Source organism: Callospermophilus lateralis, chromosome 14 (genome assembly GCF_048772815.1).
Source record: "Callospermophilus lateralis isolate mCalLat2 chromosome 14, mCalLat2.hap1, whole genome shotgun sequence".
Classification (NCBI taxonomy): domain Eukaryota; kingdom Metazoa; phylum Chordata; class Mammalia; order Rodentia; family Sciuridae; genus Callospermophilus; species Callospermophilus lateralis.
In genome coordinates, this window is record NC_135318.1 from 70982644 (window position 1) to 70998741 (window position 16098).

The 16098-nt window shown below is 39.0% G+C and overlaps 1 protein-coding gene across 1 annotated transcript; it reads left to right on the forward strand.

The window, feature by feature from the left end:
• Positions 1-303: 303 nt before the first annotated feature.
• On the forward strand, positions 304-8169 carry LOC143380765 (uncharacterized protein C2orf78-like). Its single transcript, XM_076833981.1, has 3 exons — positions 304-400; positions 4545-5306; positions 6266-8169. The coding sequence occupies exons 1-3, from the start codon at positions 304-306 to the stop codon at positions 8167-8169; spliced, it is 2763 nt and encodes a 920-aa protein (XP_076690096.1).
• Positions 8170-16098: the final 7929 nt, after the last annotated feature.

A 16098-nucleotide genomic window follows, 5' to 3' on the forward strand; every position in this document is an offset into this window, starting at 1 on the left:
CCCCAGAGCTGGGTCATTTAGGTACTTTTAAAAATAGTATTTTTAAAAATCAACTTCTAAAAATCAATTCTGTTGTTATTTTTTCTCCACCCAATCCCAGCTTGTGGTTGGGAATCTAACCTCCCTATTGACTACCTTATCCCTTTAAACTGCCTGTTTTGTGACATCATTCTCCCACCAAACCTACTGCCACCTGATAGAATCTTAAGGTTTCCATGGAGTTGTAAACAAATTTGAGTCATCACAAGTGACCAGTTGCCAGTGAAGAGCGAACATTGACCAGTGACCTCCCTGCTGGGAAACATGCATTCACTAGGCTCAGTTACCCAGACATCGTCTGGGGTGGTCTCCTCATCCTTTGTATCTGCAATTGATGTTACCTCTTCTCTGACCATGTCAGGTAAAAAAAAGAAACTTTTTATAAGTTTTTCATTAGAACGTTCACTGTCTAAACTTAGTAATGGAGTCAAATTCGCTTAGAGTAATAGGGGAAAGGATGAAACTAGAAATCTGGAGAACTAATTTCAGTTTTGACTTTGACATGTACTAGTTATAGGACTGGACCATCATTTACTCTCTCACAAAATCTGTTTCCTCGTCTGCTATCTGAGGATAACAGACTGCCCATGCTCTGGTCCATTTCTTTTCTAATATTGAGTCTTGAGGGGCATATGTATAGAGAATGAAATCATATTTCAGGAGTGTGTTCGTTTCTAGAAAGAAATCCTAGGCATTATAGAAAACTAGCACTACATACCAAGAGGTTTCCTCTGTAACACTCTCCTTCCACCAACATTTCCACTTCGCTATTTTAGATTTCAGTGCTGTTGAAAAAGGGACATTCACATATTTTGGATTTTGCTGTTTAAACTAGGTGAAAAGAAAAATAGGGAGAGGGGAACTGGGAGGGCAGGGCTGTAAGGAGGCAGATATTTTAGGGGAAGTAAGTTTGAGACTATTACACATAGGGAAACAGGAACTTGGTGTGTGTAGCGGGGAAGAAAATATAAAATTGAGGGAGAAGAAATGTGAAAATAAAAGAGATGAAGAGCACGGAGATGTTCTCAAGAAAAAAAGAGGTTGCTTGGAATGGAATGTGGAAGAGAACCGAAGATTCTGAATCAACAAAGACAGCAAAGACTGAAATCTTCCCAGCGCTAGACAAAATGAGGCTGGTTTAGAGAATGTTTAGATTAATGGACTAGCAAGGAAACTAAGACTAGAATTAGGGTATCACTGGAGAAAACAGTTTATCAGAAAATCATATTTAGTTGTTTGGGGTTTTTCTGTGGCCTCTTTGAAAACAGATGAGATTAACAGTTTGAACATGAACATTTTTGAAGTATGTTTTAGAAATGATTCCTCCTACAAACATGCTAATGAAAGTGATTATAGACAGGGCTGGGGAAACAGCATTTGCCATGTTCTATTTTTAAACTACATGGATTTATTTTTAAATTATGTGGCCCTAACCTGCATCAGAAAGACACAGTCCTTTGTGTGGATAGGTAGTTTTCCAGTGGAAACTGTTTTTCATCTTTACAATGGTTTTCTTTCTAAAACAGAGTAAATACAAATAGTCATTAATGGTTTTTAAACCTAAGACCTAAAAGAAAGGCCTATGTGATACTTAAAATCAGCATACTACAGTAATGCAGTCATGTCAATGTTTATACCAGCTCAATTCACAATAGCTAAACTATGGAACCAATCTAGTTGTCCCTCAATAGATGAATGGATAAAGAAAATGTGGTATATATATATTCAATGGAATATGACTCAGCTTTAAATAAGAGTAAAATTATGGCATTTGCCAGTAAATGGTTGGAGTAGGAGAATTATCATGCTAAGCGAAATAATCCAACCCCACAAAACCAAAGGCCAAATGTTTTCTCTAATATGTGGAATCTAATTCACAGTAAGGTGGCAGGGGTTGGGGGGCACTAGGGAAGAATAGCATTACCTTAGATTAGGTAGAGGGAAGTGATGGGAGGGGAGGGGAGGAGATGTGGGGATAGGAAAGATAGTAGAATGAAACAGATATTATTACTTTATGTATATATCTGATCATGTGACCAGTATGTACACTCAGAAAAATGAGAAATTATATTCTATCTATGTATGATACATCAAAGTGCATAAATATTTATTCTATTGTCATGTATAACTAATTAAAACAAATTTTTTAAAAAGTCAATCTCCACATCTCTAATTCTACATTTATCTAAAATAATTTTGTGCAGTCTTTTCAGTTTTTCTACGTTTCAAAGAATTATTTTGGGCTGCAGGTGTAGGTCAGTGGCAGAGCGCATGCTTAGCAAGTGCAAAGCCCTAGATTCAATCCCACGTACCAGTAAACATCAAAAAAAAATTATTTTTGTTTTTTAATTTTGTTAGTTGTACATGGACACAATATCTTTGTTTTTTCATTTATTTATTTTTATGTGGTGCTGAGGATCGAACCCAGTGCCTCACACATGCTAGGCAAGCGCTCTACCCCTGAGCCACAACCCCAGCACCCCCCCAAATTGTTTTAATTGTATGATTATATTCTAGTGGTGATGGTTGTGTCAGACTTTAGGGAGAACACTTTCCTGACAAAAAAAGATTATAAACTAGGTTTTGAGGAAAAATATAACTTTCATGGTGTTTTAAAGGTTTTCTTTTTCTGCTTTTTTATAACTTAAATGTTTATCAGAAAATGTTTTTATATTAATTGAAATATCTGCCTAGTGAGATTAATGTCTTTTATTTGGAGTGGGTAACATTTAGAGGAAGATGAAGAATTACAGTGATAAAATTACTTTACACACCTTGTTTTGTTCTCTATTTTTTACAAACCATCTTCCTTCCTTCCTTCCTTCCTTCCTTCCTTCCTTCCTTCCTTCCTTCCTTCCTTTCTTTCTTTCTTTCTTTCTTTTTTTTCTTTCTTTCCATTTCTGGGGATTGAACACAGGGTCTCACACATACTATGCAAGCGTGCTACCACAAGCGATATCCCCAACACATTTTGTTTAGTTTCTGAGACGATCTTGCTAAATTGCCCAGGGTGGCTTTGAATTCCTGGGCTCCAGCAATGCCACTACCTCAGCCTCCTGAGCGCTGGGACCACAGACCCACCCCACCATGCCTTGCTTCATAGTGGATTTTTGCTTTTGCATGTAGCAGGATTGGTTTTGGTGTTGGTTTCCTGCAGTATCAGGGATTCATCCTAGGGACACTTTCCCACTGAGTCACGTCCCCAGCCCTTTTAAAATTTATTTTGATGAAGAGTTTTGTTAATTGCCAAGGCCATCCTCTAACTTGCTATTCTCCTGCTTCGGCCTCCTGAGTAGCTTAGATTACAGGTCTGTGCCACTGCCCCTGGCTCCATCACACTTTTTATTGAAATATTTACCTACATAAATTGTGGCTACTTATATATTCACATTTACTTAATTTTGTTGCTTATTACACATTTTTTGTTGATGTAGGTTCTTTGTCTATATGCACTGGTTAGAAATTAATTCAAAATCACCTTCAATTGTGGGCAGTGTTTTGGCTAACAGTATTCATTTAAATAAAGTAGAAACATTCACTTTCATCACATGGTATGTATGATAACAAAACTTCATTTATTAGTAAATTTGCTATGCTTTGATATTTGTTACCTATCCAAATTTTTATTAGTGTCTATGTATTATTTTTAGTTCTGTGCTGTTTTTCATATTTTCTTTCTCTCTTTTCAGAACTTATATCTTCCTCCAAATAAGTCTTATGTAATATATCACTTTTATTCATGGATGAATTATCACTGTTAGTATTATAACCACCTTACAAATGACTAACCTAAAGTCAGAACGTTTAAATAACTTTTTTTCTTGAGAACTTACTCTCAGGTAGTCATTTTGATGTAGGATCTGAAGCCAGGCATCAATAGGGTAAAGAATGACCATTTAAGTTACCATCTGGATGTTACAACTAAACTCTAGAAAATGTCATGTGATCGGCACAAGCAAATGAGACACTGAAGATAACAGTGATGATACCAGTACTGTTTTCTCTGAATCAAATTCTATTTCTCCTGATTTATGGTCTTTGTCTAGAGCACAGAGTCCTGGAAAGGGAATAATTTTCTATAACTTGTTACTGATATTGAACAAGTCAATCTTACCTCTCTGACCCACAGTTTACTCACTTGAAAGTTGATAATGTTAGATGTTCTTTTAGTTCTAAAATGCTTCAGTTCTAGGGCATATTTATGAGTTCATACTAGTACAGGCTAAAAGGAAAGATAGGGCAGGAAGAAGGATGTTTTTAGGAAACAATGTTTGAAGAAGACCACTTGGGTCTTCTGTGCCCAATTTGAGAGAAAAGACAGTTGATTAGAAGAGTACCAAACTTGCAATACTTGCAACCATCCAAAATGGTTTGATTTGTGATATTTCAATGATTATTGGTATTAGAGCCTTCCTGACTGCCACAATCTTAAGATAACATTGTTCCTCAAATATTGTAAGAATCTGTCTCATCAATTTTTTTTATCAACCTCTTGCTTCCTATAGGAAATTTCCAAAATTCTTCTTTACTTGGAACTGCAAATTCTCTGCAGCTCTCTCTTCCTGTGGTGAGCAATTCAGCTTCTCTGACAGGAAGTGTCTGTGACTTTTCCAGAGTCTCTGCTCCAGCTGCCAGTTCAGCATGGCTACTGCCCTCAACCTCTGGCACCTCCTTCCAGCCACTCGTGGGCAGTGCCTACCTTTATCAGCATTCTAGCACAGCCATGGTGTCTGGGGTTACTGGTCAGAACCAGATCCCCACAGCACCTGCCTCCTATCCAAGCATTTTTGAGTGGAATGTCACAGGAGGTACTGAAAAGAAGTCATCTTCACTTGGGGACTTTACTCTGACTGTCATTGATCAGGACACAGCAGGTTCCTCCATGTCTATGACAGCCCAATATGATAAAACTTCAGATGCCAATGCCATGGTCCCCGTGTATCCATCACTGTCTGCCAGGCTTGTCCAGGCAACACCATTTCAGATTCCAAATCAGGGACAGAGCCTGTCACTTCCCTACCAAGACGGAAACCAGGTCTACTATTATGATCAAAACACTCTGGGGACTCTGCTATCTGGAGAACTTGGCCCCTGCCTGCAATCCTATGGCTCTGTGCCATATGCAGGAGGTAGGGCCATTGCCCCTCAACCAGAAATGGTGATGGTGCTGAAGGAGGTTCAGCCCACAAATGTCCTACCATCAGTCTCTACCCCTGGGATCTATTACTCTGTGTCTGCTCAACCTATCACAGAAACAGAGAGTCAAGGTGAGTATAAACAGCAAAAAGGGGAATGAATAAGAACAGCATTCAAAAGGAGGGTCCAGTTTTCAGCTGGTAGCTGTGGGTCCACAGATTCATAGAATTTAAATCCTGAGACTTTAACCACTATCCTTGTTCAGCACTCTGTATTTTCAGACTCTGTAAGATGAGAGTGCAGGGGCTGGCATTGTGGCTCAGTGATAGAGCACTTGCTTAGTATGCATGAGGCCCTAGGTTCAAGTCTCAGCACTGCATATAAATAAATGAACAAAATAAAGGTCCATCAACATTTAAAAAATATATTTTAAAAAAGGGATGAGAATTCAGGACACTGTAATGGCCATCCACCATGCATTTAGGAGACTGCCAGGAGTACACTGAAGGAGGCTACTTCTCACTGCCTTGACAGATCAGTCCGTCTGCACCAACACATTATAAATTTATTTCCCTGATCTTGCTGTGTGTCTTAGGAAGATACTTCAGAACTTACCACGGTACAGACAGTTTAATTTTTCCTTAATTTACTCCAAGATTTAAACTTTGTATTCAGAAATCCTTCCAAAGCAGATGTCTTAAAATCTGTTCTTCCACACATATTTTATGAAGAAGGGCTTCACTCTCTTCTAGTTCAGGTGTCTTAAACTCTTGGGGAGAAGGTAGAGAGTTGAGAGGACCTTATAGGAGAATTGTAGACTTCATAAAACATTTTTTTATGGGTTTCCCATGGAGTAGTCAAGTGCTATACCACTGAGCCATGCTGCCATGACAATGCTGCCAGCCCAAAACTATGACATCAAGTGATCACCAGTAACTAAGAGTCACCACCTATCTCCCAATAAAGACCTGTCCATGGTGCTTAGGAAGAGCTACTAGAAATGCCTTATCCACAGTTGGGGGTTCCCTGATTCATGTGTTGCCATGTAGGGGGAGCATCCTACTTACCATCTTCCTTGATTCCTTTGTAGTAATGGAAACTTCCCTAGGGACGGAGGCTTCCTTGGGATTGCAACCTCCAAGTCAGACATTTTGTCTGCCACAACCTCCAGAATTCCCCAACTCCTGCAGTAGCAGAAATATCCAAATACTTGAGAGTAATCCACCAACTGAACTTGGGGACATTTCAATAACTCCAATCCAGAATAATACTGATTTCTTGACACTGCCTCCAACTCCAAGCCAGGAGAGTAAGAATTTGGATGAAATGAAAACCATGCTTTCAAAGCCTCTGGATGCCTACCAGATTGCAATAGAAAACGAGGATCCTCCACTACTTCCATTAGAAATTCCTGATATCCACCAGCTTCTGGCCTCCATTGGTCCTCTGGACCAAGAGGAGATGCCACATTCTGAAAATATCAATATGGAAAAGAATAGCCTGTGCCTTGAGGACCAAGGCACACTTGAAAATGGGATTGAATTTAGCAGTAGTTTTCCAGACCTCACTGCACTGGTGGAGGATATTCACCTTCCTGAGCTTTTTGGTTGCTTGAAAGACCTTGACCAACCTGAAAGTCCCACAATAATAAAATCTAATGATATCAGAGCCATCGTGATGAATCAGGGGCAAGAAAACTCAACCATCAAAGAGGGTCCTGGAGATGCAGTGAGGAAGAACAAACATAAAGCCTCGGAGCCTCCTGATGGAACTCCTCAGGCCAAAATCCAGTCAAGGAACCCAGAGTGCCCATTTGAGGGAGAAGAAGTAACTTGCAGTGATGCAGACAATAATAGGTCTCCTGTACACACCACCCAGCACTCAAACAGCAAACATCAGAAAGCCGCATCCAACAGGAACAGCAAGGCTAAGGGCCATGGGCAGGAAAAGAGAAAAAGGACCAGAGAAAACAGCTCCAAGAAAGCTGAAGAGAGTAAGCAGCCAGGCAATAAAGTGAAGGCAGAAGAGAAGCCTACTGCTCCTAAGACAAAGCGGAAGAGAAACCAACCTGAGCTTTGCCAAGAGAACTTTAAGAAGCCTCGGAGCTGTCTCGGCATGCACATGCTGGAGTCGGTGCAGGTTTTCCACGCACTGGGGAAGAAGAATGATAAGAAAACTGGGATCTCTTCCTCCAGGGCCCCGGGAAACTCAGGCAGTACCCAAGATCCCCGTCCATGCCCAGCTATGAAACCATGGCTGGCGGTTAAAGATCCTGAGAAATCACAAGTTAAATCCCAGAAACCAGATATCGGTGCTGAAAAAAAGTGTCCATCTTCTTCCCAGTATGAGCTTCCACCACCTGGGAAGGTTAAATTGGTACCTCTGCCTTTTCTTACCCCAGAGAAACCTCAACCTCGACCTGCATATCGGAGGCCGCAGTCTCTGGCCTCACGAAAACCCAATGTGGCTTACCCTGCTCAGCCTGGTTCTACTAGCTTGGCTCAACCCATGGCAGTCAATCAATCCAAACCAGCTACTGCCAACCCATCTTGGATGCATCCAGCCAAGCCAGCTCAGCCAGTTTTAAACAATGCAATTCAGTCAGGTTTTACCACTTCTACCCAGCCTAGTGTCCCTCCGTCTGCTGCTGCTAGGCCTGCGCCCTACAAAATATCATCTTGTACTTCTCTCCAGCGGGACCCTGCTTCCACTGTAGTGACCAAGCCCCAACCACTACCATACAAGCCTCAAAACCAGTATCTACTCCAAGACTTCGCCTTACAACCAATTCCATGGAGGAAACCCAATGTTCCTGAGCCAGTAATGTCAACTCCCATCACGGAAGAGCAGAGGCCAGAGCGGGAAGCCATGAAGAAGAAGGCTCAACAAGAGCGCGAGAATGCTGCCAAGTACACTGCTTTGGGGAAAGTTCAGTTTTTCATTGAGAGGGAAAAAGAGATGGAGATTTCTCGCTACTATGGTTACACAATGTAAGGGCTCATTAGATTAATGGTGCCATTTAGGTACCAAAGTTTTCCACATATAGATAGATAGATAGATAGATAGATAGATAGACAGATAGATTATTTATTCTCATATGTTTTCAAATTTTAATAAAATTAAATAAAGAAATATTATAAAGTTTACTAATATATAAGTAATAAGCCTTCTGGTACCACTGAGAATTCATGGATAATAAAAAGGCCTTCTGGTACCACATAGGTACCAAATAGTGTTCTACATATATACATACATACATAGATATGAATTCATTCATTCTGACATAATTTCAGAATGTAACAAAGTTGAATAAATAAATAGAATTGATTAATGGGTAAGTAACAAACAGGATTTCAGATACAATTTGAATACCAAATAGTTTTCCACACATATATATGTAGATGGATACAAATTTATTCACTGAATATTAGTGAATTTTTGACACTTAGTAAAGTTGAGTGAAGAAATGTAATAGAATTGTTTAATAGATAAGTAATAAAGAGGTCTTCCGGTACCACTGGGGCACCACATAGTTCTCCACATATGTGTAGATATAGGTAAGTACAAATTTATTCATTGGGACATATTTTCAAAACAATAAGATTGAATAAAGAAATACATTAGAAATTGGTTCATAGATAATAAGGAGGCCTTCTATTATCAGTTGGGTATCAAATGTTTTTCCACATAGATAAAAATTTATTCATTTTAATATATTTTTAAAAATTTAATAGCATTGAATTAAAAATGTAATAAAATTGATTAAAAAATAAGTAATAAAGAGGACTTTGCATTTTGAATTGCTGTTAATTGTGGTCTTTTTTGGTGTAGAGGTGAGGATCAAAGCCTGAATGAGAAGAAAGGAACTGAAAGTTGGACAGAATAACAAGGGTGTAAAGGAGAGGAATTGGGGGAAGAAGAAGGAATATGATCTAGCACTAGGAAGGCAAAAAGAAGAGAGATTTATGAGCTTACAGGAAGAAGAATCAGGAATAGGTGAAATGGCTGAAGTATTGTATGAAGACAATGGTTGAGGTTAGGGTTAAAAGCATAAAACCTGAAATATGTTGAAAATGGCAGAAGATGGGTGGGTTGATCAGAAGAAATGCAAAAATCAATAAACTCTCATGGAGAATGGCCTAGGTCTATGACCTACCTGAAAGGCATTTTAGAAAATAAGATTTAGGCCACATCTCCAACATGTTTGGGTCACCTAAGATTATAGCTGGGAAAGGTGAATACAAAACATGGGGAAATTTACCAAGGGCGTGGCAAGGGTTCACAGTTATCCTGACGGCAGCTGATGATCTGGGACCTAGCCCAGTGAACTGCAGCAGCATGAGGCCCACCCAGACATGGCCTGGAATAAAGCATCATTCACTCAACACCCATGCACAGGCAGTATAGATGCACTACTTGAATTAACCTTCAAGCACATAAGGTCAGTTATCACTGTGCCACATTACTAATGATATAGTGTCCAGGATCAAAATGTATGCAGAGAGGGCTGAGGATGTGGCTCAAATGGTAGCGCGCTCACCTAGCATGTGTGAGGCACTGGGTTTGATTCTCAGCACCACATAAAAATAAAATAAAGATATTGTGTCCACCTAAAACTAAAAAATTTTGAAAAAAAAATGTATGCAGAGAAGCAAGGCCTCAACCTGAGGTCTATGGCCTTAAGTCCTCAGGCAGCCAACCTGGTTTTCAGAGCACAGCATCTGGATGTTACCGGTCCACAGATCACATTTCAGAAGGGGTATAAATACTAAACTGAGAGGCCTGTCAGGTCCCCATAGAATGCGGCGCCTGCCGCCTTCATGGACCATTGTCTTCAACTGAAGCTCACGAGAAATATTAGTTCTTGGCTTCCATCCCCGCCCCCAATATGAGCAAAGAGTGTGCAGCTGCAGGACCCAGCAGCCCAATATGGGGTGCGATACACAGGCTCTTGACTAGACTAGAGTCTTGGAATGCAGCTGCCCTGGCAGAGGGTGAGGGAGAGTAGGAAAGGAATGAAGTGGGGCGACATGATGATGGAGGCAGCGGATTATCACCATGGAAAGAGTAGTACTTTACATTTTCAAATTCCTTAGAAGACATCTGCTTTTGCCACTTTTTGGATCCTTCCAGATAAATTATTTACTTAACCCCCAAATGTATTATGTGCCACAATATATTGAATAATCTGCCCCACTGATTTGAAATTTCACATTTATGGCACACTAAATTCCTGTGTATTTGCATTATTCTTTGTAGAATTTGCCTGGCTTTCTTGCCTTTTATATTTACTATTTCTCTGGAATCCTTTTATTTTACCATCTTCATTTTGATTTTTAAAAAATTCTTGTTTACTTTTTTTTTAGGTATTATCTATTATATCCATTCACACTCTGTGCCCTTTTAGTATTTGAGTTCTACCATCTCATCTAATTTCCATTTATGTTGTTCTTTTTCATTGTGGAACAACTTATATAACATATAACTCACCATTTCAACCATTTTTAAGTGGATAATTCCATAGCATTAAGTGGATTCACAATGTTGTTCAAGCATTATCCACTATCCATCTCCAAAACTTTTCACCATTCCATACAGAAACTCTATATCCATGAAATAGTAATTTTCCTTTCTCCTCTCATGTTCTGTCATATTTTGCACTGTTTTGTTCTAATGTCTTTTAGCTAGTTTTGAACATAATTTTAACAATTATTTTAAATTTAGGACCTTGCAATTTTCAGTTTCCTGAAGAAGAGCGCCATGTTCCCCAAGCTAGTTAAGACTTTGAGGCAAATGGTGAGTCCCCTCCAACTAACATGGCACCCATTGTCTGTGCTTGCTCATTTGGTGTTTTGAATGAGAAGTCAAAATAAGAGCCTCAGGGTTCGTGGGGGAGGGACATTTGGACACAAGAAGATGGAATAGTCTGCTGAACAGGTGTGGAATCTGGACATGGCCTCTTGTCCAAATGTATCTTTTTCTTCTCTTTTTATCTATTTTCTAAATATGTATAAGAAATGTAATCTCCAATTTGCTTTCCTTCCCATGGTGGCTTCAGCACAGGTCTAGAGTCTTCCTCTAGAACTGAAACCATTCCAGTTTCAAGAGTTAAAGTTTACCCCTGTCTGGAAATAGAGAGACTTATTCTCTATCTGGTGATAAACATTGTGTCTAGCAGTGTTCTTAATGGATCTTGAGTTCAGTAAGCAGAAACCTGGGTAATTAAGAATGTGGGCTACTAACTTCTTACTATATCAGAATTTTTATCAGGCCTCATCATTGTAATTAAGAAAACTACATTAACCTGCAAACTCCTGCTCCTGGGTGTAATAGGAAGGCTTAGCTAAGTTAATTAAAATGATATCAGACCCTTGTGCTGTAAAATTTCACTTAGAGGTCTAGATCCATGAAGAGGAAAATTTCTCAGGCTATAATGAAATGAAGGAGGTCTCTGTGTGAGAGATTGTATTTGATAAACCTGATCAATAGAGATGGCCAATTTAGATAATATGAGGGAAAAGGCCATGTGAGAATACTCCAAAGAACAAGGAGAAACATTAAAGATGTGATGGTTATATTTTCAGATAAGCAGTCTCATTGGAACTAAACACACATTGCCCTCTCTATTAATATATTTTAAGATATGACTCATAATTCAGAGATTATCATGAACATGGAATTGATGCCTTCAATTATTTCGGGTTTGCACAAATCTTCGCTACCACTAATTTATGGGGGAATCTCTCATTTTGCCTCTAACCTTTAGCCATCTCTTTCATTTTTCACTGTTGGACTATCTCAGCACTTTTTCTGAGGCACACGTAGATCCCTTGTCAATTTTACCTTGTTTTGAGTTGATTAATTCATATCTCCTGCATCCTACAAATACAGAGAGCATGAGCAGGATCTTACACTGTCTTTAGTGCTTGACCACATCATCTCAAACAAACATAATAAATGTCTGCTAAATGGAGGAATAAGAATGTGGGTGAAAACATGCATCTTCTGCTCTCTCCTTTTTTGGCAAAGGGGTACAGGGATGGAACTCAGGGGCACTCTACCACTGAGCCACATCCCCAGCCTTATCTTGTATTTTATTTAGAGACAGGGTCTCAGTGAGTTGCTTAGCACCTTGCTTTTGCTGAAGCTGGCTTTGAACTTGTGATCCTCCTGCCTCAGCCTCTTGAGCTACTAAGATTATAGGCATGTGCCAACATCCAGTCTTCTGTTCTCTCCTTTATATCCACCTCCCTCCCCTTCCATATATGAGTGTTTTTTAAAAAGGAAAGATAATGGGAGAAGGGAAGGAGAGAAAAAAGACACAAAAGACAGAGTAAGGGTACATACTCAAAGCCTTGCAATATCAGATATAGGTAAGTAAGATGAAGAAAAGCATAGTTATTAGCATATAACTCCAGTAAAAGATTCATGTTTTTACTCACCTATTTTATATACAAATCCTTTCCCATTTTGAAAGTTCAGATGGGCCTATAGCAAAGCCTCAGAGGACAAGGGCAGGGGGCAATTGAAGAACAGGAAAAAAAAAATTTTTAAATAAAAAAGTAAAGAAAGAAGAGAGAAAGGGGGAGGGGGAGAGAGGTATAAAACCAAACTAAACAACAACAACAAAAAAAACCCCATAACCTTCAAAAGACAAGGAAAAGTAACTATCATTAAAAATGATAAAAATGAGAGAAAAAGAAATATGTATATTAATCATATATATTATATGTGTTTGTATATATGTGTATAGATACATACATGACCTCCTCGAGATGTATGTATGTATACACACACACACACACACACACACACACACAATCAGCACAGAAAAAACACCAAAAAAAAAAATTCTTGATGGAAAATTAAAGAATTGTCTCCACTGAAGTGCTCAATATAGTCAGCAAGAATGAATGATCACTGCCTATGCCTGACTGTCCTCCTTTCTATTTCTTTTTGAGCTATGTATTAAGAAAAACAGAGAAAGGGCTGGAGTTGTTAACCCCTTCCTCTTTCTGTATTGCTCACTGACTTGCTAGCTGGAGTGACCTAAATTAAAACTGGTTGAAATAGCTCTCAGTTTCCCTTCTCAGCAGTATAAGATAGGCTAGAATGGAAAGTACTATCAATTGGAGTTTGTTTGAATAACTGGATAGATGCACTCCCAGGGTGTGGCTGCTGCAAAGTTCTATAAAGGCAGTTTTGGCGGCTGAGTCTTAAGTCTTCAGAACTTGGGGGCTTTGTTGATATCTGTAGAGTTTAGGTCAACATACCCATAGGGCCCAAAATTTGTTGATCTCTGCTGGGAGTCTGGATCTCAGGAGCCTCCCAAGAATTCCATAGGGAAGCCAATCCTCCAGACATCTTGCTGCCCATGAATAAGGTCTTTCAAAGATTAGTCCCTGAGCTTAATCACATTTTCCTTTTCAGTTTCCTAATGCTCTTTAACTGGTCACATAACCTGCAGGACTCAAAGGGAAAGTGAATTTCACTCCCCTCCATTTTTCTGACTTGAATCCCCCTGGATTCAACCTTCTTTTTGCCTGTTTAACTTATATTTTTTTAGGTACGTCCTAGAACACATAGAAGGCACTTGCCAGGACAGTAAGGCAATGTTGGCTCTGATCTCCCATGTTTTTGCTGCAGCAATTGCAGAGCGACTCCCTCAAGATGGCTTCCACCTCAGTTCTCCACTTGCCAATAGAGAAATACAGAGCATCTTTCAAATGTCAGTTTTCTGTGCAACTTCTGAATAGGCTAAGTTTATGCTGCTTTTCTGATCTGCAAACTTTTCTATGACAAATTTTTCTGTTGTTTCTCTCTCTCTCTGTTATCCCTCCCTTCCACAGTGAGGCAGTGATAGTGGAACTGGCTCAATGTACTCCTTGCTCTTTGTTCAAGACACCTAAATTCATGAGTCTCTAAGAGACTCTGTCTTCTGATGTTGAATTTCAGTAAATTCCTTTTACTCACCTCACTGAGAAATAGTACTCCTGCTGCTTGAATCCCGAACTTTGGAACTTGGAACTTGTAAGTGCAGCTTTCCTCTATTCCATCATTTTGAATCCTCCCAGAATAGTAAATTTTTGGAATTATTGAAAAGGAGATTACATGGGTTCTCGTTGTCTCTCTTTCACATTATCAGAGCATCTTGTTTATCTATTTCATGTACAAAGGACCTACATTATATTACCTTCAAATTAGGGGTTTACTGTCAACAGGGGTGGGGGGAAAGCTCTGACTTCCTTAGCTGAATCTTCTAATTTTATCAGTGAAGAAATCAAAATCAGGGAGAAATTAATTCCAACACATTCTCAAGGCTAACAAATGGTTGAATCAGGATCAATACTCCTTGATCAATTTCCTGTGGACCATTCTACAATGCTTTGCATTTGGTTGGTGTGATGGGAAGAGCAGAAGAGGGACAGATGGAGAAAGAAAATAATAAATCATGCTCACCAAGAATTAACTTATTACATGAGCCAACATGACCAGCAGAGAACTTAAATAGATCATGTTCTCTACCAACACCCATCATACTAGGTTAAAGCATACACATTTAACAGGTAACAATAAATATTGGTGAGAATGTGGTGAAAATGGTATACTCATACATTGCTGGTGGGACTGCAAATTGTTGCAACCACTATGGAAAGCAGTATGGAGATTCTTCAGAAAATTGGGAATGGAACCACCATTTGACCCAGCTATCCCACTCCTTGGTTTATACCCAGAGGACTTAAAATCAGTATACTATAGTGATGCAGTCACATCAATTTTTATAACAGCTCAATTCACAATAGCTAGACTGTAGAACCAACCTAGATGTCCCTCAATAGATGAGTGGATAAATAAATGTGGTATATATATTCAATGGAATATTACTCAGATTTAAAGAAGAGTAAATTATGGCATTTGCCAGTACATGGTTGGAGTTGGAGAATATCATGCTAAGTGAAATGAGCCAATCCCACAAAACCCAATGTTTTCTCTAATTCGCGGATGCTAATTCATAATAAGGCGGGGGGCACTAGGAAAAAATAGCATTACCTTAGATTAGGTAGAGGGAAGTGAAGGGAAGGAAGAGGAAGGGATGTGGGGATAGGCAAGATAGTAAAATTAAACAGACATTATTAGGGTATGTATATATGTAACTACATGATCAATATGATTCGGCAACATGGACATTCAGAAAAATGAGAAGTTATATCCCTTCTATGTATGATATATCAAAGTGCATAGATGCATTCTACTGTCATTTATAACTAATTAAAAAATTTAAAAAAAATTTTAAAGATTTAGGTCCTATTATAAAAGAAGTGCACACATTGGGATGGGAAATGTACTAAGCCACTAACTATCTTTAATCTAGCCCCTCTTCATAGATAAATGCAGAGCTAAACAAGGACCTGTTCATCATTCCAGAAGATAAAGCACAAAAGAGCAGGTATTGGACAGAGTAAGTCAGCATGGACAAGTCTGTGTGGTGCCTTGAAGATCCTGGATTGGAGGAAGAAAGAAGAGTGCCTAATGTAGTCACAAGACTATATCATAATTTGGCAGAAGCCTGTTTACATAAGCCTATTTGTTTGCAGAGCTCTTGCTGAAGATAGGACAGCTTTAGTGACAAAAGTTCCAACTTCAGAAACAGGATTTGGGGTTCTGAGCTATTCCTCTTTCTTTCCTGGCTTTGTGAATATGGGCAAGTTGCTTCACTTCTCTGAGTCACAGTATTTTCACCTGATATAAAAGCAAGAAGGACATGAAAATCAGAAAGCTTATTATAGGTGGAAGTGTTTTATAAAGATAAGGGACTTTAAAATAACAGCATATCCCATACTAATTATCATCATGGGATTTAGCAGAGGGAAATTTAATGTATTTAGCATCTCTTGTAACTAGGACATCGATGTTAGTTTAGTG